At 41.8% G+C, this 25,163-nt stretch overlaps 2 protein-coding genes and 1 long non-coding RNA gene across 7 annotated transcripts in view; all 3 read right to left on the reverse strand.

Moving 5' to 3' along the window:
• Positions 1-25,163, reverse strand: part of LOC118560306 (trichohyalin-like) — a 190,389-nt gene that overhangs the window by 41,785 nt on the left and 123,441 nt on the right. The gene's annotated exons all lie outside the window — the stretch shown is intronic.
• Positions 7,749-10,788, reverse strand: LOC118560321 (E3 ubiquitin/ISG15 ligase TRIM25-like). The gene is made up of 2 exons (XM_036131259.1): positions 10,318-10,788; positions 7,749-8,018 (listed from the first exon to the last, which is right to left on the reverse strand). The coding sequence occupies exons 1-2, from the start codon at positions 10,786-10,788 to the stop codon at positions 7,995-7,997; spliced, it is 495 nt and encodes a 164-aa protein (XP_035987152.1). The 3' UTR covers positions 7,749-7,994.
• Positions 19,005-21,850, reverse strand: LOC118560348. Of its 5 annotated transcripts, none has more exons than XR_004929268.1 (8): positions 20,686-21,850; positions 20,367-20,599; positions 20,016-20,197; positions 19,880-19,929; positions 19,647-19,782; positions 19,511-19,560; positions 19,160-19,348; positions 19,005-19,082 (listed from the first exon to the last, which is right to left on the reverse strand). It is a non-coding gene; the product is annotated as an uncharacterized LOC118560348 (long non-coding RNA). The 5 variants fall into 5 exon arrangements; XR_004929267.1 differs by having other exon boundaries at positions 19,647-19,802; XR_004929265.1 differs by having other exon boundaries at positions 19,880-20,197.

A 25,163-nucleotide genomic window follows, 5' to 3' on the forward strand; every position in this document is an offset into this window, starting at 1 on the left:
CTTTATTTGTCCTTTGTTATTTTGTCTGTACATAGTTCCTTAGTTTAATTAATCTTAATTGTGCTTAGTAGTTTAGTTAAGTTTCACTAGCCTAGCAGAGAAGATTTGTTGATTGAAATATAGTGTTACTTCAGATAAACAACATTCTATAAATGTGTGTTTTCGTTGAGTTTTATTAATATCAACTGAAGTTTACAGGCAGAGATAATCAAGAAACGGTACATAGGTAAAAAAAAAACATTTGTTCAGATCTACTCTTCATCACAGCCCCTCGACTATCTCTGAATCCAAATAGAAAATTCATTATGACATATATAAATATCATACAGAGCTGAGGAACGCAAGGTAATCATAACTTTCTGATATCACTGCCAAAAACAACAATAATGCACAGACTTTGTTCACTACTGTTGACCGAGTAAAAAAAATATCCCCCTGAATCAGTGACACAGAATATGTGCTGCCTCTGTGTCCACGGAGAGAAGCCATGACCCAATCACTGATGAGAACCTGGATGACATCATGCATCACCTGAATTCCACCACTTGCTGCCTTGACACTGTGCCAACAGGGGATTTCAAAGAGCTTCTACTGTAAATTCATGTCTGTTTTTAGGTGCCTAAAACAGCTGTCCTTATTCCACTTAAAAGAATAGTCCAGTTAGTTCCCTAACTTTGTAAAATAATACAAAAATCTGTTATTCAACAGCTGCATAACCTCATGGCATTAAATGACTGTTTTGATGTCTTCCAGTCAGTTTTTCAGCTGCATGACGGCTCTGAGAAAGGTCCAGAATAATATCCGCTTCAAAACGGATAATGACAACATTTCAGCTTTGGTTTTGCTGGATCTCAGCGCTGCAGCTGACACGGTCGACCATAACATCTTGTCAGACAGGTTGAAGAATTGGGTGGCACAGCAGTTGTCTGTTCGGAGTCCTATGAAGCGGTTCGGGAATGCTTTGTGTCTGTACAACAAATTGGAGCAGAAAAAATAGCGAGGAGTTCCCCAAGGTTCAATTTTGGGTCCTCTGTTGTTTAACATCTATTTGCTTCCACTTGCTCAAATTATGAAAAAAAAAAAACAAATGTGTTACCAGAACTATGAAGATGACCCATAAATCTATATAACTGTAACATGTGGAGACTATAATACAATTCCAACAATGATCAGATGCATTTATCAAATTAAATAGTGGATGTGAGGATATGAGGATAAAACAGAAATAATAGTGTTTGGAGCCAAGGAAGAAAGATTCAAAGTTAGCACTCATTAAACCAATAAACCAAGCCTGAAATCTGGGAGTGGTTCTGGACTTAGACCTGAACTTTAACACAGTAGTATAGTCAGCCTATTATCACCTGAAGAACATATTGAGGATTAAAGGACTGATGTCTCAGCAGGACTTAGAAAAACTTCCCCTTACTTTTATTTTTCGTAGACTGGAATGTGGTAATAATGTTTTCATGGGTTTCCCCCCAAAAAATCCATCAAACAGTTGCAATTAGTTTAGAACACTTCCGACCATATAACTATGTTTCAGTTTTTAAAATCCTGTTGTTTTTTAATAAATCTCTGAATGGTCTGGGCCAAAATACAGCTCTGATTTCCAGGTCCATTATGAACGAACCAGAACCCTAAGGTTGTCAGAGTCATGCCTCCTTTCTGTACCCAGAGTTACAACAACACGCTGTTGAGACATAAAATGGCTGATCTGACTACAGCTCCGTTTAGGACCCCAAACTCAGCACCGGTAACCACTCCTCCGAGATGATAAAAACGTAGTGTGAACACAGGCTCATTTCTTCCACTGTAAAGGGGAGAGCCCCATCAGCTGAAGTTTCTCACGTGTTGGAAACGGTGGTCGATGCCTTGCTGGACAAAGCCGCAGCCACTTTAGCTCTTGTTGTTGGTTTTACAAGAGAGGTCCTTGACTTTAATTAGGTTGGAGTGCACAACCAATGGAGAATAAGGAGTTACTTCCACCTTTAACGTTGACAGGCGAGGTGGTCTTTTTTCTGTTTTGGCCGAGTAGTTCACAAAGACCAGTTGGACCTGTCCTCCGTACAGGTTGGAGCCGACCCATCTCCCCTGCTGCCAGAGAAGGCCAGACGCAGTAACGAGACGTCACGACCCAGAGCATCACCAGGAAAAAAAAACTTTTTGTTTCCTATATAGAAATAAGTTCCTTTGCTTGGGCAGATATATTTAGAAATAGGCTTATTGCCGATGTTTTTACTCCAGAGGAAGTCGTTGGACTGTCTATGAATGTTTGTGACTGAATTCAGGTGATAAGCTACTTACTGTAACGGTTACCACTGGCGAACCCGAAATTCAGTCAGACAGAGTTATGTCAAAAAGGGTTTATTGAAAAAAATATAAAAAATACCAGGAGACGCATTTTGTTACCAGTCTTGAGCCGATGCAGGTGGACCATGTCAACAAACTAAAAAAAAACACGCTGGCAGGGCACGAGTGAGAAGATGTGAAGTGCTTTAAAATGATGAGATGAAGTGAAATGAGATGTGACAATGAGTGGGTGAGTGAGGCAGGCATAAGAAGGCTAGGGAACAGGTGATTAGCACTGATCAGTGGCAGCAGGTGGAACTGGTCCAGGCTGATGACTGAGCTGACTGAAGTGTGGACAGGGAAGTCCAGAACGGTTCAGAACAAACCAAAACCTAAATCATGACACTGTGTTTCTTTTATTTGGTAACTGTAAAGCTATCGTGCAGACGGTTTGCTATTATTGTGGATTGTATCACTTTGAGTCGTCCTATACATGAAATGTGCTATACAAATAAATCTGCATTGCCTAAGCTGCTTGTGAAGAACATTTCACTGCTTGGTACAACGGCTTAAGAAGCTAAAGCAAAGCTTTTGTTCTCTAAAAAGTGCCGCAAACTATCAGCAATCTGTCATTTTAGGTTTCATCAGCAGTACAAACCCTGAGGCATGTTCATTTAGCAGCCAGACAATTCTGTCTTTCTGGCTGCTCCCAGCCTCACCTTCCCTCAGTTCTTCCTGGTTCTTTTAATTATTTGCAAGATTCCCCAGGTGTTGTTAACCCCTCAGCTCCTCTCTTTGGATTTGGTTTGTGTTGAAACTAATATGGGGCCCGCTCCTTTCCATTCCCCATGGCCCGTCTCACAGTTTAAGATTTGGTAGTAAAGGAGAAACCATTTATCAGAGGCAAACGTTTAAAATACGCATATTTCTTTCTTTTGGAAATACAAAGAGACAAAGAAAAACTTACAAGCTTAGTTATAGTATGTTACCAATGTCCTTCTCTCCAGGCGTGTAAGCTCCTTTGTCTGGGACCACATTCGCAAACCCATCTTTTATCAGACTGACTAGCCCCTCCCGATTAGTTTGGGGGTTTTGGGCGGAATAAATGTGGCTCTAGGTCCTATCTGCTCCCAAAACAAGGAGACTATTCTGTAGAAAGTCTTCATGAAGTAAGGCTGATTTAGAACCCAGATGACCCATCAGGAGTCAACCGAGATGACCTCAAGAACCATAAAATAGCTTTCAGACCTTAAAACAAACACACTGTGAAGCTGTGGATGTTCTTTTTCCTCAGAGGGCAGACACTGTTTGGAGACCAAAAGTAGTAGTGTACCTGGATCCATAAAAATGCCTGATATATACTGTGTATATATACATACATACATATATATATATATATATATATATATATATATATATATATATATATATATATATATATATATATATATATATATATATATATATATTATATATATATAAACTAATGATATTTTTTCATAGCATTTGCTTGCCTCAAATTGTATTTTGTCTGTTTTGCATTTATGAAGTCAGTAATTTGGTGCTGGGCTCCCTGGACTGTTACACCGTTGTAAGCCATGCACAACTGTTTAGCGACACATTTGCAAACAATCATCCTGAAACATTTTTGCCCTAAAAAGTTACAAAACTTCTGCTCACATAGGATCTGACATCACAGCCCCTAGAGGTTTAAAAAAGGAAACCTCTCCTTATCTTCTTTGCAGCTGCTGCTGTGATGTCATCTCTCTCTGTGGAGCTTCTGGAAAAATAAAAACACCCACTCAGACCGGGTGGAACCACCATTTGTTAAAGATCTGACCTGGCTGCAGTCACTCTAGGTTCTTTTTCTGAATAATGTGGTGTTTTTATTGTAGACTTCTGTAGTAATAAAAAGACTTTTGAAACTGAAACGATTTTTTTTACCCTATTTAATCTAAAAGGCAGAGGGATGTTTACAGCTTCAGTACTGGGCTTTCACACACAACAACGTGACGGGCAGATTTACAGACACCAGAGAGAGCACCGTTCGTTCCTCACACAGACATGAAGTAGGACCCATTGTGGACACCCATTCAGGGGCGTTCACTGTATGGTCCATTTGCCCCTCAGATTATAACCCCCTTATCTCTGTGTGAAGAGATTTTGGATATTAGCAAGTAATATACATATTTTATTGCATATACATAGAAATTGTGCATGAAAATCAACTAAATCAAAGAAATATGAGCAATTTGGACTGTAAGAATAAAGTGTTGGTGTGGGCAGAGAATCTGACTGTATGTAAAACTCTCACATCTCGTTTTGGAGCATAAGGAGGGGATGTAGAGGACTTTTATAGTTATTATCCACATTAGTAAACAGTTAAATAGGTCAAAACTAATGAACAATACAATGAGTACAGTGCTTTAAATTCTAAGAAGTATTTAACATCGTTAATAATTGACATTTTTACACTGTAGTCTCCTGGTGACTCCAGCTCAGCCTTTCCCTCCAAGCTTCCAGACATGCTGGTCCTGAAGCTCCACAACCTGGGATTATCAGCACCGCTCTGGATCAGTGACTTCCTCACTAACAGGATCCAGGTGCTGAGGACGGGGAAACTCACACATATTCAATGTTAAATCAGTGGGTCTATAAATTTCAGGTTTGTGTCGTCTTTTCCTGGTTTGACTATAGCAACAATGGCTGACTCCTTCCAGCTCTGTGTTCAGCCGCTCTAAGATGACGTCTGTGGAGGATTAACTGAGGTGGTCCATCTTTTCCTGGTGCTGTGTTCTTAGTCTTTATGACGGCGCGGTTCTGATCAGCTTTGTTAAATGGTGCGTTTAGTAAGTTATCAGTTTCATCAATATTCTTTTTTAAGTTTTATATTTCAGCTTGTTACTTCCATCTCTTTTCTTCCATCACTAAAGTTATTAATCCTACTTTATATTTTTGCCAATAATTCAGCTTTATCTTTTTAAATATTCCTTTATCTATATTTGTTATTGGGTATTCATATTCTTTTGCTATTTATCATTTTAATCACTTCCATATTCTGTCAACTTGAATTTCTTTCTTGATTGTTTCAGAGAAGTTTCTCCAATATGTTTTGTTTTATGAACGTGGCTTTGAACGGAGCATTAACATGAGGAGGAGGAGGAGCAGGAGGAGGAAGAGGAGGAGCCACCTTCAAATCTTGTAGCTCTCCAACATTACCAACTATAGCTTTAAGTAGAGCAGGTGACGCTGAAGATTAAGAGAGGAAACCAGCAGCTGCTCCACGGCGCCCCCTGGTGGCCACATGGAAGAAAAACAACACCACACATCCTTGGATCCTGACAAAATATTTAGTTTCTCCAGCTTTACCAACACCTTTTTGCAAATTATTTAAAACATTTAATTATATATCTCCACAACGTATACCGTGGCTCAGGTACCCTGCCCCCCTCATTGTTCATCCTCTGGCCTGAATTTGAGTATTATTTTAAATTCCTTCCTCATTACCATCCTATGAACAACTCTTTCTTCATCCAAACTATTTTACTTCAATTCCAGTTTATTTCCTAGACTATTAAACAACCTCCACCCACCTTCTTGCTTCCTCCACGTTCTCAGCCTTATCTCTGGTCATTCCTGGGCTCCAAACATTAAATATTACATCGTCCTCAGCTAAACATAACTTACATATAAGAAGAGTTAATAAATTACTAAAACTATCCCTCATAATAATGTACGTAAAACAAAAAATATATTTTCAGAACCTCTTTCCTTCCTGGGCTTTTGGTTAATGGGCAAAATATTACAAATAAAAGTACAAATTCTAAAATATTCTTTGTTTCTTCCTGGATTAAATGCAGATTCTGTCTCACAATTATTCTCAGGAGATCAACAGAAAAAAGTTTGAACAAATTATTTAAATCTTCTCAATTCTCCAAAAGTGAAGGAAATCCACTTCTAGATCTTGTCAGGTGTTTAACCTCAAGAGAATCCCTCAGACGTCGTTTTGCTGTTGATAATTAAACTCGTTCATTTAGTGATGCTGAATCGACAGAACATCTATTTTATGACTGTGTGTTCAGGAAAGCTCTAAGGGAGGATGTGCACCACTGGATTTCCTCAATAGTCCAAACTTCCTTTTCTAAAAGTTAAATTCGTTTTTTTGGACCCCAAAAAGAGAAAAAAACTTTAGAATCGCTTAAATTGAATAATTTCTTTAAGTTCTTTCAATAACACATCCTTTATTTAGTATTCATTAAATTTATTATGTATTCTTTCATTTCTATATTTGTTTTTCCTTCTATGTATGGGATCAGCAGATATTGCACTATTTCAGGTCAGGATCCTATTTGAGATTGATGCCATATTTGTTACAAATGTTAATCATTAATAATAATAAAATATTTAAGAGAAAAAAAGAAATAAATTGTATCCACTGCCATGTTCCAAGCAGTCCATCTATGCTGAGTTCTCCTGGACTGAGAACACCTCCCACCTGGTGAAGAAGGCCCAACATGTCTGCAGCCTTTCTCTCAGCTTTAATGCTCAATCTTCATCAGGCTGATGCCCTGAGTGCAGCAGCTTTAACCTCCTCTTCCTCACTGTTTCCAGGAGGACAGCGCCCTCTAGAGCATTTGAAGGGGCATTGATTTAAGATGAAAATTCACCTGCTACCTTGAAAATACAAGTCCATTAGAAAGTGATGTTTGTTTAAATTTAGAAATTAAAATTAATCAAGCTGATTTAAACAGCAAAGGAAAAGTTATTTAAACCTTGTTTTTAATAGTTCTAACATGTTATTGATCTTGAATTGCAAGTTGTTTAAACTTAATATTGCAAGTTAAACCAAATTATAAAAGCAGAAAAACTGTCCTCACCCAGATTAACCAGCACACATTTCTGGATTGATTTAACACAGTTTTTAAATTGAACACTTTTTGTATAATTTAACTTTAACTGAACAGAGCTTGAACAAAGTGAAGAGACGTCATCCTTGACCGTTTTAAACTGACCGTTTAACCAAAGTAAATATTTTCTTTAAGGTGACAGAAAGCAGAAACCTCCAGAGGCTGGACAGAGAAGCTGCTCACATGAACCAAGAAGCTCAGAATCTGCTGTTGGCCTCAGCTGTTGTAAAGGCTTTAGTGGATAAATCTGCTGTGGAGGATTCCTGATGTGATACCTCTGCTCTTCTCAGATTTATAAAACTGGACGTAAAAACAAAGATATGTTCATTTCTAAATGATCAAAGCTGGAGGTCAGAACAGTGTTTGCAGCTTTTTAAAATCAGTTTTTATCTTTCTTTGGTGAATGTGGCAAATGAGTAAAGAGCAAAAATCTTCAATAATTTGAACAGAATAGAACTAAACAGGCTGAGGCTTGTTTTCATAAGGCTTTATATTTTTTATTCTTTTACAGCTTCTAAGCATTTTATTTCTGAGTCCATGAATCCTAGCAGAGCTCTGGTCTGGTTTAACCTTCATGACTCTTTGAAGGAAGTCAAAAAGGACTTCATCTGGTGGAGATCCTCCAGGTCAAGGCAGCAGATTGCTCCCATGAACAAAGGTGTTGGGAACATTTCTGAGGTCATGAAGGCTGATCTTCTCCTCTAGCACCACAGCCACGTTAAAGATGTCCAAAGGAAAGGCGTCTGTCAGAGGGCCGTCGTCAGCAACCAGGATCCCAGCCTCCATTCCCTCCATCATCTAGTCCAGGGTTTCTCCACCAGCCTGATTACAAATCCATGCAGACTGCCTTTTTTAAATGGACTCAAACGGCTTCAGCAAAGAGGGAGTTTGCTGTGTGAAGCACCTTTAGCTGCAGATCTGCCTTTGTGTCTAGTCTCAGAACTAGAAGCAGACAGAAACTCAGTTTAGGAAACATTTAGCAGCTATAAACAGCTTTGTGAATCGGCCTCAGTTTGTACCTCTGTCTGTGAAACAACCTTCTTCCCATAAAACAAGTAGAAATCCAGCTGAGAACCCAGATATCCAGATAAACACGACTAAGGAAACATTGTTTTCTGTTAACTTCAGCAGCTGAATGTCTGGATTGTAATAATAATCGTGAAGTGATGCTAATTATGAGTCACTGCTGATTGATGATAAGGTGTTACTGTTGTTCAGCTTCTTTGCTCTAGTTTGTAAACTGGGAATAAAATGATTCAGATGATAAATTTCCTTCTGTGTAATTCACTGTATAATCAATATGTTTCAGAATCAGAGAAAACTTTTTATCTGCTGCACTTCTGGTAGCAGGAAAAATGCATCATCTGGTGATGAGATCCAGGGTTCAGGTTTGTGTTCATCACCTGCAAAGGTTCAGTAAATGAAAGCATCTGAGATCTTAGTGGTAACCATGAAAATGGTTCTTTATTTGGGAATATGTCACAGACATGCACATCTTTACATTTTATCAATCATTTCTGTTTTAATGATGAATTTTTAATTAACATTCATGAAGAAAACTGAAAGGGATCTTTAAGTTGCTTGAATTGATGAACTTCTCAAGATTGAATTTATATTATATGAAAAAGATCAATCAAAAGATCAAAGAAGCTGCTAAAAGCTTTAAAGCAACTGGAACTTTTTATTTTTGAAGAAATTATGCTGTTAAATAAATTCAGTTTTCCTCCTGTAACCTCAATGCCTAGAAAAGGAATTAAATAAACCTACAAAAAATTACTGGGGGCAAATTTATATTTTAACTATAAGAGAATGGCGTGAAACACCTGAACAAAAAAAAAACTAACAGCAAGGACATTAAAATGATTGAATAAAAAACTTTAGAAGGAATCAAACAGTTCAGAAATATTTCAGTTTACTTGAGTTTACAAAACTCTGCAAAGTTCTCATTGCTGACAAATATATCGTAATAAACCCAAACTCCAGCATGTAGCGGCTGAGTGAAGGTGGTCTGGACTCTGTGGAGGAGAGTCATGGTTTCAGAGACGTTGTAGAAGGACAGAATACCTGCTCTGTGATCCAGGTACACTCCTACTCTGGAGGAACCAGGACCTGAGATGGAGGTCCAGATGTTGTTGTGACCAAATTTATAACCTCCATTGAAACAATTTAATGCCCAAGATTTGTCATTAGCTCCAAATAAACATTCATTCCCTCCTCCTGCTCTGCTGATATTCTTGTATGCGACTGCTACATAAACTCTCTCTCTCCTCTCCACCTCCCAGTAACAACGTCCAGTCAGACTCTCTCTACTCAGAACCTGAACATAACCAGTGAATCTGTCTGGATGACTAGAATAAGACTGAGATTGATCCATCCATGTCACCTTCCTGTTCCCCTCTGATAGTAACAGACGACTGTGTGCTGTGTTTGGATCCAGTGTGATTTCACATGAATATCTCAAGAATCCAGCTCTGCTCTTTGGTTCTGGTTCTGACAGTAAAACATCCACCTCAGTGAGTCTCAGTGAGATGTTTGTCCATGCGTCTCTCAGGATGTCCTGTAGTTGATCTCTGAGCTCTGACACAGCTGCTGTCACATCCTCAAAGTAGCTCAGAGGACGGATCTTGATGCTGGATGAGTGTGTAGACTCACTGAGTGCTGACAGTGAGGGGTAGTTGTGGAGAAACTGGTTGTGATCCTCTGTGTCTGAGAGCTGCTTCAGCTCAGCGTCTTTCCTCTTCAGCTCAGTGATCTCCTGCTCCAGCTTCTCCTGAAGCTCTTTGACTCGACTCCCTTCAGTTTCCTGCTGGGATCTGATCTGCTGCTTCACATCAGAGCTTCTTTTCTGGATGAGACGGATCAGCTGAGTGAAGATCTTCTCACTGTCCTCCACTGTTTTATCAGCAGAGTGCTTGATGGCCTCCAGCTCCTGTTGAAGCAGCTTCACGTCTTTCTCTCTGTCCTGGATTCTCTGCTGGATGTTTTCTCGTCTCACCTCCAGCTCTCTCTGCCTCTCAGTCCTTTCTGCTGCAGCTGACACTGTGTCGTGGCCTTTATGTTCATCCACAGAGCAGAGATAACAGATACACTTCTGATCAGTACGACAGAACATCTTCATTACCTCATCATGACGAGAGCAGATGTTCTCCTGGAGGTTCTTGGAGGGCTCCACCAGCTTGTGTTTCTTGAATGCAGCTGAATCATAATGAGGCTGAAGGTGTTTCTTACAGAAAGAGGCCAGACAGAATAAACAGGACTTGATGGCTTTCAGTTTTCTTCCAGAGCAGAAATCACAGGCCACATCTTCAGGTCCAGCATAGCAGAGATCAGCAGGAGCAGCTTGGAGTCCAGTCTTCTTCAGCTGCTCCACTAAAGCTGCTAACATGGTGTTTGTCTTCAGAACGGGCCTCGGTGTGAAGGTCTCCCTGCACTGAGGGCAGCTGTGGATTCCTTTCTGATCCTCTTCATCCCAGAAGTTTTTAATACACTTCATACAGTAGCTGTGTCCACAGGGAATAGCCACCGGATCCTTCAGTAGATCCAGACAGATCGAACAGGACAAGGTTTCTCGGTCCAGCTGGTTCTGCTCCATTTCTCCTCTCGGTCACAGTGACTGTGTGAGTTTCATTTCCTGAAAACAGCAACAGCTCTGAGCTCTGATCTACGAATCACGTGTCAGAGCAGAGAGGCTGCAGCCAATCAGCTTTCACCTCCAGCAGATGTTGCTCCACCAGCTTCAAGGTGTGTCTGAGAGCAGGAAGAACAGGGAGGGTTATCAGGTTTTACAGCCTGCAGAATAAGGAGCAGGGCCTCATTTATACAACATTGTCGGGAATCTATACTAAAAGTGTACATACACCAAGAAAAAAAAATATTTTTCTCACCTTTCTTTCTTTATTTTTGTAAGCATTTTATTTTGAAGGGTTCAGCATTGTCTTCCGGCACAAATATCCGGTTATGAGAGGTTTTGGTTGAACTTTCCAGTAAATCTCAGCACAAATATTGTGGGAAGTTTCTGCTTTCCTGGCGAGCTCTGCAGGAAATCTTTCTTTCTTTGCTCCCATCAAAACTAATCAGTTTTAATCCGTTAAAGCTCAACAGACGCTGATTGAGATGCTACAACGGCGACATCTGGTGGACGCTTTGCATAATTACACCTGAAAATAATTCAGCCATTTAGAAAAAAATCAGTTTATTTAAACAACAAAAACACAAAATATATTACAAAACTAAATAAATAGTTTTTATAGTACAAAACACATGTTTGCTGGTTTTCTGCTCAGTCTTCAGGACAGAACAACACTCCCGTCCCGTCTGGAAGAACAGAACCTGCTGAGGCTCTGGGGCCCGTCTGGGTAGTCTGGGCCCCTGGCAAGGAATTCAGACAGACAAGTTATAAAAGCTATGAAGCTATGAAATCTAACCTAAGATATAACGACACACACTACCGGACGCAGTCGCATTATATTTCTGGAGACTTTATTGCTAACTAGTGCTGCCATGGCGGGCATATGATAAAGGAAACCATATTGTCCTACCTGAAATCATTGTGGCTGCATTAAATCTTGCTATTAGCTATATGGTCCATTTGTCTACTTGCCACACATACTATACTTACTATGTTTAAATCCTTGACTCTAATTGTACGTTCATTACATTTTCTATTCACTATTTTCTGCCATCTACACTTGGCAAGGCAAGGCAAGGCAAGGAAGCATGCTATAACAGAATAAAACAAAAAAACTAATAGGCTACCCGTCGCGCTTTTGCGCCGGTGATCCAATAGAACGCATCGCGTGACAGCCTGCATGAGTCACGTTTTAAAAGAGGGGAGAGTTTTGATACATTTGGAAAATTCTAATTTGCCATGAACCTATAAATGGAGTTCCGATTAGATATACTGTCAAGACTTTAAAACGAGAAATGATAAACAACCTGTCAATTAACCCTAACCCAGGCATTAATAATCCATTGTATCTAACTTTTTTTCTACTCTTCCTTCTTGCAAAGTCATCCACTAATTCATCAAAATTAAGCTGTCTAACCAGGTCTGATTCAATGGCCAGAAGTGACAGGGAGTTCAAGCGGTTTTGGCACATCCTAATCATGAGTTCATTGTTAACAAAAAAAAAGTTTAAGTGCTATGTAGACATTCGGAAAGGTTGACTGTAAATCCAAATCAATCATGGTTTTGAGCATTTTACATGGACATTTTTCTTTTTCTGATATGAATGATTTGTATTGTATCAGTTCATCTGCCAGGCTCATGTTCAAATCTGAAGGGTATGCTGCAGCGAGTGAGTTAGCCTTTAAAGAGAGCTCGCTATTGGACATATTGTCAGGCATGAAAAGAACATCAAGTGTGTGCGCAGGATCTGTATGAAACAGCACTTTTGCATTCATGCCAGAGTTTAAGACCGTTGCTCTCTCTTTACTCCAATTTATTACACATCGCACTTGGTAGAGCACTTTGTTTCTCCCCCCTTTTTTAGCCCCGGTTGTTACTATGGTAAAACACAGGTCTCATTTTACAATTAACACCTCACATCACAAGTGCCACATTTGTTATTTGAAGTCTTGTCATTGACGACATGTCTGAGATCCATGCTGAGATCCGTGCAGTTACAATGCGGTACCGCGCGCGAGCTATTTTTAGAAACACAACGTCACGATGACGTCACATCACGTGGTACGCAGTGGGGCAAACTCCGGAAAGCCGCCGTTGTTTCGCTGTAAGAGACGTGCGTTAGCCTAGGTTTTACTCGGTAAACGACTGCTTTTTCCAAATCTAAGACCATGGTTTTTTAAACATTGTTGCTATGGAACGTGCAACAGCGACTCGAGTTACGCTGATCGGCCGTATATGAAGGATGTTTTCTTCAAGACTGCCAAGGAGAAATGTGTACGCTTGGAACACCGGGGCGGTCGGCCTACACAACAGTTCAACCCGGAAAAAGTTACCAAATTCACCTACATATGTAGCAAGCATTTTGTCGGAGGAAAGGGCCCAACCGAAGAACATCCTGACCCAATTCCAGCGACATCAAGTCAAGGTAAGAGTATTTTGGTGGCCGACATGTTAATAAAGTAGCGCCTGCTACCATGACAGCATATAGGCTATCATGGTAGCAGGCGCTAACATGATAGCCTGCTACCAGGCTAGCAGGCGCTAACATGATAGCCTGCTACCAGGCTTACTCAAAAACATTTCAAATGAGACAAACATTAAACATATACCCATTCCTGGACGGTGATTGCAAACAACAACAAAAAAAAAAAAAAACGGCCGACGCTGCCATGATCGCCACGCAGGAAAAAAAAACAAAGCTTACCGTTCATCAACTCGGCCAGTTTTCCAGTCTTTTTAAGCCCTCGAACCTCAAGCCATCATTTGAGCTGAAGGTTGGTGTGTTCTTCGACAGTGCGACCAGTAAACCGTGTGCCTGGGACATCGTCTTGGGAAAGTTTAACGGCTGTAAAGTCGGTCAGATCTGTTATCCGTGCGTTCTCTCCTGTATGCGTTCTCTCCTGTATGCCCTACCTAAGCGGCAAAAGGGGCGTTGCTCTTGAGACGGTGACGTCACGTGCGCCGTACCGCATTAGCGATGACACTACATGTGGATCGATCTAGAGTCCAACTCTTTTAAGCATACTAGCTGGGATCCATGAGGGGCCCACTAAAAGCACCCTTACCCGGAGCATGTGGTAATTCAGAGACCCCTGGTAGGGGCTCTCGAAATCAGTCAGAGGCCCACCACACACCATCCATTGTTATAAGGCAAAAGCAGGGCTAGGGGCCCTGGTAGTCATAGGGCCTGCTGAAAATATCCTCCACCCCTCGTCCATTTACACAAGGGGCCCAAAAGCAGGGCAAGGGCCCTTCCACATCCACTCTTACCAAGGTCCCAGGGTGAGGGTGCTTTCATCAGGGCCCACGGCTGACTAGCAGGGCCAGCTGTGGAGCCCGCTAAAAGAACCCTAAGGGCCTGTGGTTAGTCAGAGGGCCCTGGTAGGAAGTACCCCCCCCCCCCCCCCCCCCCCAACCCTCAAAGGGCCCTTGGTAGCCAAATGTAGAAATGGTTGTTTATTTTACTAGGGAACAAAACAAAGTTCATGAATTCAGTTCAATAGTTGTTAAAAAATATATCTACCATTTATGTGCTTTTAGCTTTCTTCCTGTATGGAAAGTTTTTCAAAATTAGAAACATTCTACTGACCAGAAAGTAACGCTTTATGTTAAAATAAACATTTGGGTAAAGCAGTTTGTTGGTCTTAACTTTTTATTTCAAGTGGCGTTAAAAAGTGTAAAGTAGGAACCCTGAACTAAGTCAGGGATGGTTTCCAGCAGGTCTGCTAGAACGGTTGTGGGTTGAAATCCCAGCCCAGCTGGAAGGAAACGTGTTGAGCAGCTTGATGAAGCCTTCTGCTCTTCCTGCGCAGACATTACTTTGTCTCCAGTCCCTACCTGGCGTCCAACCCCGGCGAGCAGTTCTACATGTTCACCATCATCGCTGCCTGGCTCATCAACGTGGCGGGGCGGCCGTTCACAGAGCCCCAGGAGTACGACGAGCCCAACGCCACCGTGTCCAACATCCTGGCAGAACTCAGGGCCTTGGTGAGTCCATCATGCTGGAGCCGGAACGGCGCTGAGTTGCTGCAGCAGCGGCCATTTAAAGCCATCGCTGTGGTTTCTGTCTCTGCTTCTTAGCTGAAACGCTCCAGCTGGGGGTTTCTCACCTTTTTCAGCAAACGTCTGCTTTTTATCTGCTGCAGTAAATCTGCTGAATAAGTTTGCAGTGACGGTGAATGAGCTGCTGAATGGATGAAAGTGTTGAAAGAGAAGCAGCAGAGATGTAGGGATGGTCTCTCCCGTCTCTGTCAGGGTGTCCAGGTGGACTTTCCTCCCTCCAGACTGAAGTCGGGCTCAGGTGAGCACGTCTGCCTGGTGCTGGACCACCTGGCTGAGGAGGCGCTGAAGAGGAGAGGCTTCACCTTCACCAGGTTCCCCCACATTTCAGCAAAGGAAACAAGCTTCAGTCAGATTGCTGCTTTGCTGACTGCTCAGAGACACGTGTGTGTTTCAGTAGTGATCAATGCTGCACCAGAGGGTTGTTAGGATCCTGAAATAAGATAAGATAAGATAAGATAAGCTGTATTGATCTCACAATAGAGAAATTCACTTGACCCATCGGCTCAATAGTCAAAAGTCAGAAGAAGGTGTCAAAGTACGTAAGTAGAATCAGTTAGATACAGTTATACAGCTATATATAATTCTGTACACTCCTATGTATAAATAGGTTATTGCACATATGTTATTATACACTTTATACAAGATTATTGCTCAGGATTATTGCACGGGTTATAGCACCTTGTATAAATAGGTTATTGCACATATGTTATTATAGTAATTGATGCAGCTATGGTGCATGGTTGCAGTAATTACTATAATGGTTACAGTTATAAAGCAGCGAGTTTGATCAGGTAGCAGCAGGAATGAATGACCTTTATAACATAATAATATAACACAATAATATAACAGCACATTATTGCACATAGTTACTGCAAAACACTTGTTACAGTAATTGTAACAGTTATACGTATAATCCAGAGATTGAATTCACATGAGTTGCAGATTATTGTACGTTACTTATAACGGTTATGGTTACTATGATATTGCAGCGTTATATAATCTGGTAGCAGCAGGAATGAATGACCTGCGGTAGCGCTCCTTCTTACAGACATGGTGTCTAAGTCTGGAACTGAAGGAGCTGCTCAGCTCCTCTACAGTCTGGTGCAGGGGGTGGAAGGTGTTGTCCATGATGGATGTGAGCTTGGACAACACCCTCCTCTCAGCCACTTCCTCCACAGAGTCCAGAGAGCAGCCCAGGACAGAAGTGGCCTTCCTCACCAGCTTATTCAGCCTCTTTCTGTCCCGCTCTGCGCTGCCAGGAGCCCAGCAGACGACAGCGTAGAGGAAGGCTGAGGCCACCACAGAGTCATAGAAGGTCTTAAGCAGGGGTCTGCTCACTCCAAAGGACCTCAGCCTCCTCAGGAGGTGGAGGCGGCTCTGGCCCTTCTTGTACAGAGCATCTGTGTTATGAGTCCAGTCCAGTTTATTGTTGACGTGAACACCCAGGTATAATATGGGGACTTAGCCCTGCCCAGAAATAGTTGAAGTTTGATACAACAGCAGAAGAAATTTAATTTACTTCCATCTAAGTAACGATATGCTGCAGTCCTTTGCCTCTAGACCGAGTTTTTTATCTGCTATAAATGAAAAAGAAACGTGCTTTATGTGTTTGTTTTTATTGGTAGCAGCCTGAGTAATCCCTGCAGGAACAGAGTTTGCTCTTGTGTCTGATGAAAGTTGCTCTAGAACTCAGAAGCTTTCTTCAACCACTGTCTCATCTAAAGAACCAAACTCTCCCTTTTCCCTGTTTTATTTATCGTCATTGTCATTTATTTCACAAAGGACTAAGGCCTTCAGCTGATACAGTGTTTGTATTTATATTTACTGTTATTATAGTTTAGTAATATTTATGGTTTCTTTCATCCTCTTAGGCCAATTGATTCATTTTCCTGGAAATGATTGAAGGAAACATCCTGGATGAACAAAGAGTGGTTCTGCAGCTATTTTGTTGTCTTATCTGTTCTTAATTTGCTCTGATTTCATGAATAATGACAGAAAGATTTTAGAGGAGCAGCTCAGCTCTGCTCTTACTGCAGCATCAGGATAAAAACCTGTTTCTCCTCCACCAATCACAGCAGCTCTCTGCCTGAAGGAGGAAGAAAACCTCCTGATAAAAGCGCGCTTATTGTCCTCTGTCCCTCTGAACAACAACTATTTAACTATTTAACAATCACTACTTGTTTATTTCTGCACCTGCCATTTCAGAGCCAGATAAAAGCTCAGATCTTCTTCTTCTGCTAAGTTCAGAACAAACTCAGCTTCAATAGGAGCCAGAGTGCTGCTCAATGTTCCCCCTAATTTATTTAAATTATTTCCATTTTCTGCAGTGAGATTTAGCCCCAACATGTGGCAGCCTCTCTTCTGTCAGTCTGCTTCAGGGCAGCTGAGGCTACAATGTAGCTCACCACCATCAGGGTGTGAATGTGTGCAAGAATGGGTGAATGACTGACCAGTGGAACGCTCTTTGGGTTCGTCAGATGATTTATTTCATTATTCTCAGCTCGCACATCGCTTTTCTAACACAGTGAGGGAATGCTCTCAGTTCTGAACAATTTCTTTGTGCTGCTCTCCGTTTTTATGCCAACGGCAGCTTTTTAATAACGGAGGAGACGCAGAAAATCTTTCAGAGGCAGCTGGATGTGGCGCTGTCAGGAATGTTACTGTTGCTCTGTTCCATAGTCAGAGACCCACAAGATTAATAACAGAAAACAGCAGAACAGAGGCTGTACTTGACGAGACATTGAGGGTTTTTTGCTTGTCAAATAAAGCAGTTTAGGAGATCTGCTCATCTCCATCCCTACCAGTTCAATTCTAATTTAAAAATACATTCTTAACCCCAGAGGTAAATTAAATGTTGGTATAACTCATGTTACTGGAGTTTCTTCAATGAGCTGTTGTCAACGCTGATGGCTACAGGCAGGAAGGATCTCCTGTACCAGAAACTTCTGACTGAAGACTCTCTGTTGCTGTACGACAGTCTGATGAAGAAGATGCTCATGGTTGCTCATAATGTTCTTCAATTAAGAAGGATCCCTTCATTACAAAGTCCTCTGTAGATGTTCTAGAAGGATCTCCAGAACAGAACCGGCCTTCTTTATCAGATTGTTGAGCTTCTTTAAGTCAGTTTCTCTGATGCTGATACCCAAACAGATGATGGCAGAGGAGATCACGCTCTACACAGCAGACTTCTAGAAGCATCTTGCTGCAAACCCTGAAGGAGCTGAGCTTCCTCAGGAAGTCCAGTCTGCTCTGTCCCTTCTTGCTGACAGCTTCACAGTTGGGTCTCCAGTCCAGTCTGTTGTCCAGGTGAACACCAAGGCATTTATACTCCTCTGCCTCCACTTCTGGTCCCAGGATGCTAATAGTATTGTTACTACTCCAGTTTCTCCTGAAATCTACAATCATCGCCTGTGTTTTATACACATTTAGAATGAGATGATTGTTTCCACACCATGCCACAAAGCGGTCCATCAGCTCCCTGGACTCCGCTTCCTGTCCATTTCTGATGCGTCCAACGACTGTAAAGTTATCTGAGTATTTCTGCAGATTACAGAAGTGTGTTTGGTACTGGAAGTCTGAGGTATAAAGGCTGGTTCACGTGGCAAGATTTTAAAATAGTCGGCGATCTCCAAAGCCTGAGAGACACCACACATCACGCTACAAAATCGTAGATATAACAGGTTTGGTCGTACAGTGTGTGGTTTCCGGTCAGACAGCTAGCACACCACACATGAACAGATTTCACTCAGGATCATCAGATCATCTTTGTTCCAGGTCCAGCAGGTTTCTGAGCACTTTTTCCCAAACGGGCAGTCAGCTTGATTAATGGACAACATCCTCCTCCCCTCACCTGGTCTGAGCATCACAGACTTTTCTTGGATGTCATCTACATACATTTTCTATTATTTGCTATTTTGTAACTTTAAAAAACATATATAATTCAAATTTGTACATTTTTCTGCAGGTTCTTCTGCTATTTGACTTTCTTGACTAACTTTATTTTATCATTTCAGAAAGATGGGTAATCATCCATCGACCCAGCCATCTTCTTGACCAGCTAATGTCATGTTCCTTATAGAATGAAAGTTTCACCCAGGTAATAATCACAGAAACCAAAGGAAAGTTTAAAAGGTTTATTGGTGAATCTGCAAAGTTTGATGATTCTTCTTGCTATGGATCAAGAACCCAGGACGGCACTAAGGGGAAAGGAAATGGGTTAATATCTGAAAGTGAAATGTGCGAAGGTTGAGAATGTGTGGAGATGGTTTCTTACTGGTGCAGACAAGATGACTTTATCCACACTGGTTGAGTTAGGCAGGAGATTGGTGGAGATGACAAGTGTCTTTTGTCTTTCTTGTCAAGGTGTGAGTTGTGGCTCTGTGAAATGTTGGAGGGTCCACCAGGAGGTGAGGGAACGATGATTTAAAGAAGAGCCATTGTTCCAGGAGGTCAGCCAGAAAATCTGAGTGGAGATTTTTAAGGAGAGTTCAATAAATAGAATCCAGGAATGAGAAACAGTATGCTGGATTGACAAAGAAAACAGATTTCTGTCAAGGAGAGACAGCAAAGGCAAATGTCAGAACTCCAGGAACATTATTCTCAAAGATGAAGAGAGCTGGATTACCACTTGTAGGAGGTGAACAGTCTGTAGTCTTCCTCAGGAGACCTGCTGGTCTTTAAAGGGAGAAGTAAGTGGGTTAATATCTGAAACTGAAATGGGTTCAGAATGTGTTGTAAAATGTGTGGAGAAGGTTTCTTACTGGTGCAGGCAAGGTGACTATGGTGAATCTCTGAAGGATGGAAAGGCAGGTGTGCCAGGAGGGCGGTTCTTAAGAAGAGTTGTCAAAACAGATGGAGGGACTGAGGAACAATACGCTGGAATCCAGCATCTGAGTACTGACAGAAAAAACAGATTTCTGTTAAGGAGAGACAGCAAAGGTAAGTGTGAGAACTCCAGAAATATTAGATCTAAAGAAGAAGAGAATCTGATTACCACTTGTAGGAGGTGAACAATGTGGCGTCTGCCTCAAGAAAAAAGTGCCTCTTTAAAAGGAAAGGTAAGTGGATTACTAACTTAAACTGGAATGGATTGAGAATGTGTTGTAAAAGGAAAGGAGACAAATTCTTACTGGTGCAGATGTGCTGAGTATATCCACACAGGTTGAGCTAGGAAGGAGCTTTGTCATTGGTGGAGTTAGTCATTGTGTTATTTTGTCCTTTTTTTCCAGGTTGGAGTTGTTGATCAGTGAATTGTTGAAGGATGGACAAGCAGGTGAGCCAGGAGGACTGCTGGAGGAGCAGTGTGGTGGTTCTTAAGGAGCGTTATTAAGACAAATGTAGGGACTTAGGAACACTTTGCTGGAGTCCATTATCTGAGCAATGACAAATAAATCAGATTTTGTTTAAGGAGAGATGGCAAAAGTAAGTCTAAGACTTCAGAAATGTTAGAAACACAGAAGAAGATGGAAATGGTTACTTACCGGTGCAGAGGAGGCAAGGATATCCAGATTGGTGGAGTTATTAATGTCTCCTTTGGTGCTTCTTTTCCTTGTTGGAGTTGTTGATCAGTGAAACATTGAAGGGTGGACAGGCAGGTCAGTGAGTGATGAGTTACAGAGGAGTTCTTGTGCCAGGAGAGCCACCAGAGGAGCGGCTTGAAGATTCTGATGGAAAGGTCTTCAAACGGATGCAGGGAACAAGAAACAGTGGACCTCTTTAAAAGGAGAAGTAGGTGGATTACCAACTGAAACTGGAATGGATTTAGAATGTGTTGTAAAAGGAGAGGAGACAATTTCTTACTGGTGTAGATGAGGTGAGTAGTTCCACACAGGTTGAGCTAGGCAGGAGATTGGTGGAGGGAGTGATTGCCTTCTATTGTCCTTCTGATCCTGGTTGTGGATCGGTGAATCTTGAAGGGGGCACTGACAGTTGATAAAGTTTGCATTGTAGAGGAGCACTTGTACTACGAAGGTGGCCAGAGGAACAATTTGGGGATTCTTGAGAAGTGTCGGTGTTTAAAGCCCTTTTGTGTCATGAAGTGCATCCGGCATAGAATCTGTCAAGTCTGTATGATAGTGGTACTGACTTGTTGTACTACTTTAAAGAATCCTTCAAACTAAGAGGATTTTATGAGCTGTGGGTAATATCCAGCAGTCATTTGGTCAGGGGCTAGGTTACACCCTGGAGATTTCACCAGTCTGCCACAGAGGTAATCAGCGTTTTTATGTATGATAAGCATGATGTTTTCAATGTCCTGAGGCAGAAAGGTTTTAACAACCTGTTTCACTCCATAGATTAAAGATGGTCAAAGGACAGATGACATATAAAGTTCTGACCAATAGCAGAGGTTGAAGTTAGTGTTAAAGAAAAATGATAATCACATAATAAACCTGGGAATCTTGACCAAAACAAATAAAAGTGAAGAAGCCTCAGACCAGCCTTGCAGCTGACTGTCACAAGGTCACCCTCCCTGCATATCCAAATACTAGAACCAGAGGGCAGAAAACAAAACTACAGCTAACTCCTAAAAGCTCAGCTTGTTGATTGGCATGCTGGGGCATGTAGGAGGTAGGAACTGGGGACAAGGTTGTCTCTCAGACTTTGGTCATAATGTCAATGTTTTAAATAATATTTAAAAATGGTTTGTATGAGATTTTCACATAGAACATTTTCAAAGTGACACTGCACGTTTAAAATCTACACAGGAGTGAGGTGATGTCTTAACAATTTCAAATAACCGCCCCATTCTTGCAAACAGTGTTGATGGTCAGAGGGGATGCCCACCCTGATGCTCCTGCCCACCTGCCTCACCCGGAGAGCCAGGCCGCTGCTGCTTTGACCTTTTCCTGTGTGGCTCTGGTTCCTTCGTCCGAATGGGCACAGAGGCGATGCTTCTTTGTGGCTGTGTCCTCTCTTTGCTCCCAGCAGCTTGCAGCTGTGCCGGGCTTTGTTTTGCTTCTGCCACCTGGATCACAGCCACGGGGGAAATCTGCTTGTGCTTTCTCACCAGCAAGTTTCTGGAGGTCTATATGGTATCTTTGATGGCAGCAAGGGTGAGCTAATGCTTGGCACAGTGTTCTTTACAACTTGTGTGCTGCAGCTCACCCATTAAGAATCCACTCTGGTAAGAAGGACCTCCCCTGCTGGTAAGTACGGGAATTGCAAGGAACCAGGCTTCGCCCACTGGTCTACGGCAGCACTGCACTCTTAGACCAGGTGCCTCACCGACTCAGGCGCGCCACAACCAGGTCGGGAGTACTTAGATATAGCTCACATGTCCTGGGAGTGCATGACGGTCCTGACCGGCAGAATCCCATGAGCCATCCTCCATGATATGTCATGAAGTCACTTTTGAAGAATAGGATCGTTTATAAATTGCCAAGTAATTGTGGACTCTCCAAATGAGTATGTGCAAACTGGAGTCACTTTCCCCCCACTAATGTACAGAAATAGACAAGCACCTCAAACATGCAGGTAATAGTCAACTTTTAGATTGGACTCCTTTAAAATAACCTGTTCAAATCCAAATTGTAAATGGAATCACTGGATTTAGAACATATAAAGTTGTGACCACTAACAATGGTTATCTCTCTCTTTATGCCCTCAGCAGCTAATCATAAGCTTTTTGTGTTTTGGCCGTGTTTTCCTTTAGTAATCTTAGAAAGATGGGTTATAATCCATCCAATGCCTACATCAGTTTGGTCTTAGGGAGTCTAGGGAGGCTGGAGGCAATATCACACATTGACTGGGTGAGAGATGGAGTACATCCTAAAGGTTCATGAGTCCAGCAAAGAGTGAATCAGTTTGCAGAAATTTAGCAAGGGTAGGGTGAGTAATTCATTTACAGAGACGTCAATCCTTAAAGCGGGTGTCCTTATCCTTGAGTCCTCATGGACAGAGAACTTTGCTGCACGTCTCTCTGCCTCATTTCCTTTCAGACCACATAAAAAACAGCAAGGCCTTAAACAAAGTAGGGTTTTACTTTGAACTGATTCCCAAAATGCTTTGAGCTTTAACCTGAAAACTAACTTCAACCTCTTCAATCAAGGACAACAGTGGCGCAGGAGCTAGTTTACCGTTTAACCAGTGGGTTATTGTGTCCTTGGGCAAGACACTTCTCCTGCTTTTTCTGCAGTTGGTGGTCAGAGGGCCCGATGGCACCAGTTGTTTTGTCTGGAATCTTTGCTTCTGTTAGTCTTTTCCAGGACAGCTGTGGCAACAATGTAGCTTACCAGCACCATCGTGTGACTGGCTGAATGAACTGGTGAATGACTGAATGTACTGTAAGGCGCTTAAACTTGATAAAGCGCTATACAAGTACAGGCCAGTTAGCATTTACTACAAACCTTCAAGGAGCCCTTGCAACACATGGGCACATGCAGGTTGCCAGTAATGGCAGTTTAATTTAATCACAGCTACACCCACTGACCAAAACCCGAATCAACAAGTCAGCACCCAGTAGAAATGGTCCAGTTTGGTTTAATTCTGCTCCACAGACAGACCACCGCCAGGTGTCAGAATGAATCATGCAGGAAGCTGCTAAGTCTAGATCAGCCCCCAAAGGGCATGAGTGATGACAATATGAGTGAGGTGGTGGTGTTACAGGTAGTTACCGGTGTGTCCAGTAGTCAGTTGGAACAGTAAGCTAAGGTCAGCAGACACAGAGAACGACTCGTAGACGCATCAGATAGCACCACCAGCAGGTGATGGAGTTTGATGGGGTTGTATTGCTGGTGTGTATGGAGCAGGTTGTAGAGATCCATTAACCTGGCTTATGAGGCATACAGATGTCACGGTGACCAATGATGGTACCAGAGATCTGGATACCCCACATGCCAGGCAATGGCACCAAACACCCTCCACGCCTCACTGACTGGAATGTGGGGAGAACAGATGTTTTGAGCCAACAGTGGGCCACAGTAACACCTGTACACGCCACATGCCAGACAGTGGCACAAAACACCCACCCAGGCTCATTGGCTCTGTCTCAATTCAGGGGCTGTATCCTTCGAAGGAGGAATTTATAGGCTGATTAAGTCACAGCCCAGCGAGGAAGGCTGCCCCAATTCTAAAAACCCTTCAAAGACTCTTTCAGTTGTGGTTGACAAATGTGTCCTTTTCCTCGATTTGTACGGTGGGGCCGATGTATCCTTCATTGCTAATCCTATTTTATGATTCACTGCAGGTTGAAGAGAATTTTTTAACCGGAAAAAGCAGTGGTGAATAAAGTTTAATATATTACGTATTTTATCACATAAAAGTAAATTTTTAAAAGTTTTTAGGCGAGAAGTTGGCTTTCTAAAACCGGAATATGTGCTCGGTTAGTTGGCACATCGCTTGAATTACAAAAACGCTCAAGAGTGATCGGACTGCAGGCAGATCCTGTTGTCAGTTTACAGCCACTGGGCAGCCGAGGCTCACCACGCCGAGAGAGAAGAGCTTTCTACCGACACACTGCTTTCAGACATGTGCTGGCTTTACGCTAAGAGGAATAAGATATCTAATCTTATCTATCTTCATTACAAGATATCTAATGTCAATGTTCGGTTTATTCATTATTGTTCGCTACAAGTAAACCGATTTAAGCCTTGCTCCGAAAGTTATACGGTTCGGGCTTGGCTTGGAAAATGTTTTAATAATGTTGAAAAATGGTATTTGTCATCAATTAATTTTGTTTAATAGTATATTTCAATATAAAATTAAGCGACGAAGGCTATCCAAATTCTCAAATCCTTCAAAGACTCCTTCTAATGCGGTCGACAAACGTGTCCTTCTTTTGTAGAATTTAAACGATGGGTCCGGTGTGTCCTTCACTGCTAATCCTATCCTATAATTCATTGTAGGTTGTAGAGAACGTTTTATCCAGAAACAGCAATGGTGACGGGGACTGAAAGGCTGTGAATAAAGTTGACTATATTACATTTTTTATGGCATAAAAGTAAATTTTAAAAAGTTTTTAGGCGAGAAGTTAGCTTTCTAAAACCGGAATATGTGCTCGGTTAGTTGGCACATCGCTTGAATTAAAAAAACGCCGTGATCGGACTGCAGGCAGATCCTGTTGTCAGTTTACAGCCACTGGGCAGCCGAGGCTCACCACGCCAAGAGAGAAGAGCTTTCTACCGACACAATGCTTTCAGACATGTGCTAGCTTTACGCTATGAGGAATAAGATATCTAACCGTATCTATCTTCATTACAAGATATCTAATGTCAATGTTTGGTTTATTCATTGTTGTTCGCTACAAGTAAACCGATTTAAGCCTTGCTCCGAAAGTTATA

Source organism: Fundulus heteroclitus, unplaced genomic scaffold (genome assembly GCF_011125445.2).
Source record: "Fundulus heteroclitus isolate FHET01 unplaced genomic scaffold, MU-UCD_Fhet_4.1 scaffold_42, whole genome shotgun sequence".
Lineage (NCBI taxonomy): Eukaryota > Metazoa > Chordata > Actinopteri > Cyprinodontiformes > Fundulidae > Fundulus > Fundulus heteroclitus.

What these genes read in the sequence shown, in the direction of transcription:
- LOC118560321 (XM_036131259.1), bottom strand. Translation starts at nt 10,788, where the DNA reads ATGGAGCAGAACCAGCTGGACCGAGAAACCTTGTCCTGTTCGATCTGT. An exon ending in TCTGCTCTCGTCATGATGAG is followed by an intron (nt 8,019 to 10,317) that starts GTAATGAAGATG and finishes ATTTGTAATCAG; the next exon opens with GCTGGTGGAGAAACCCTGGA.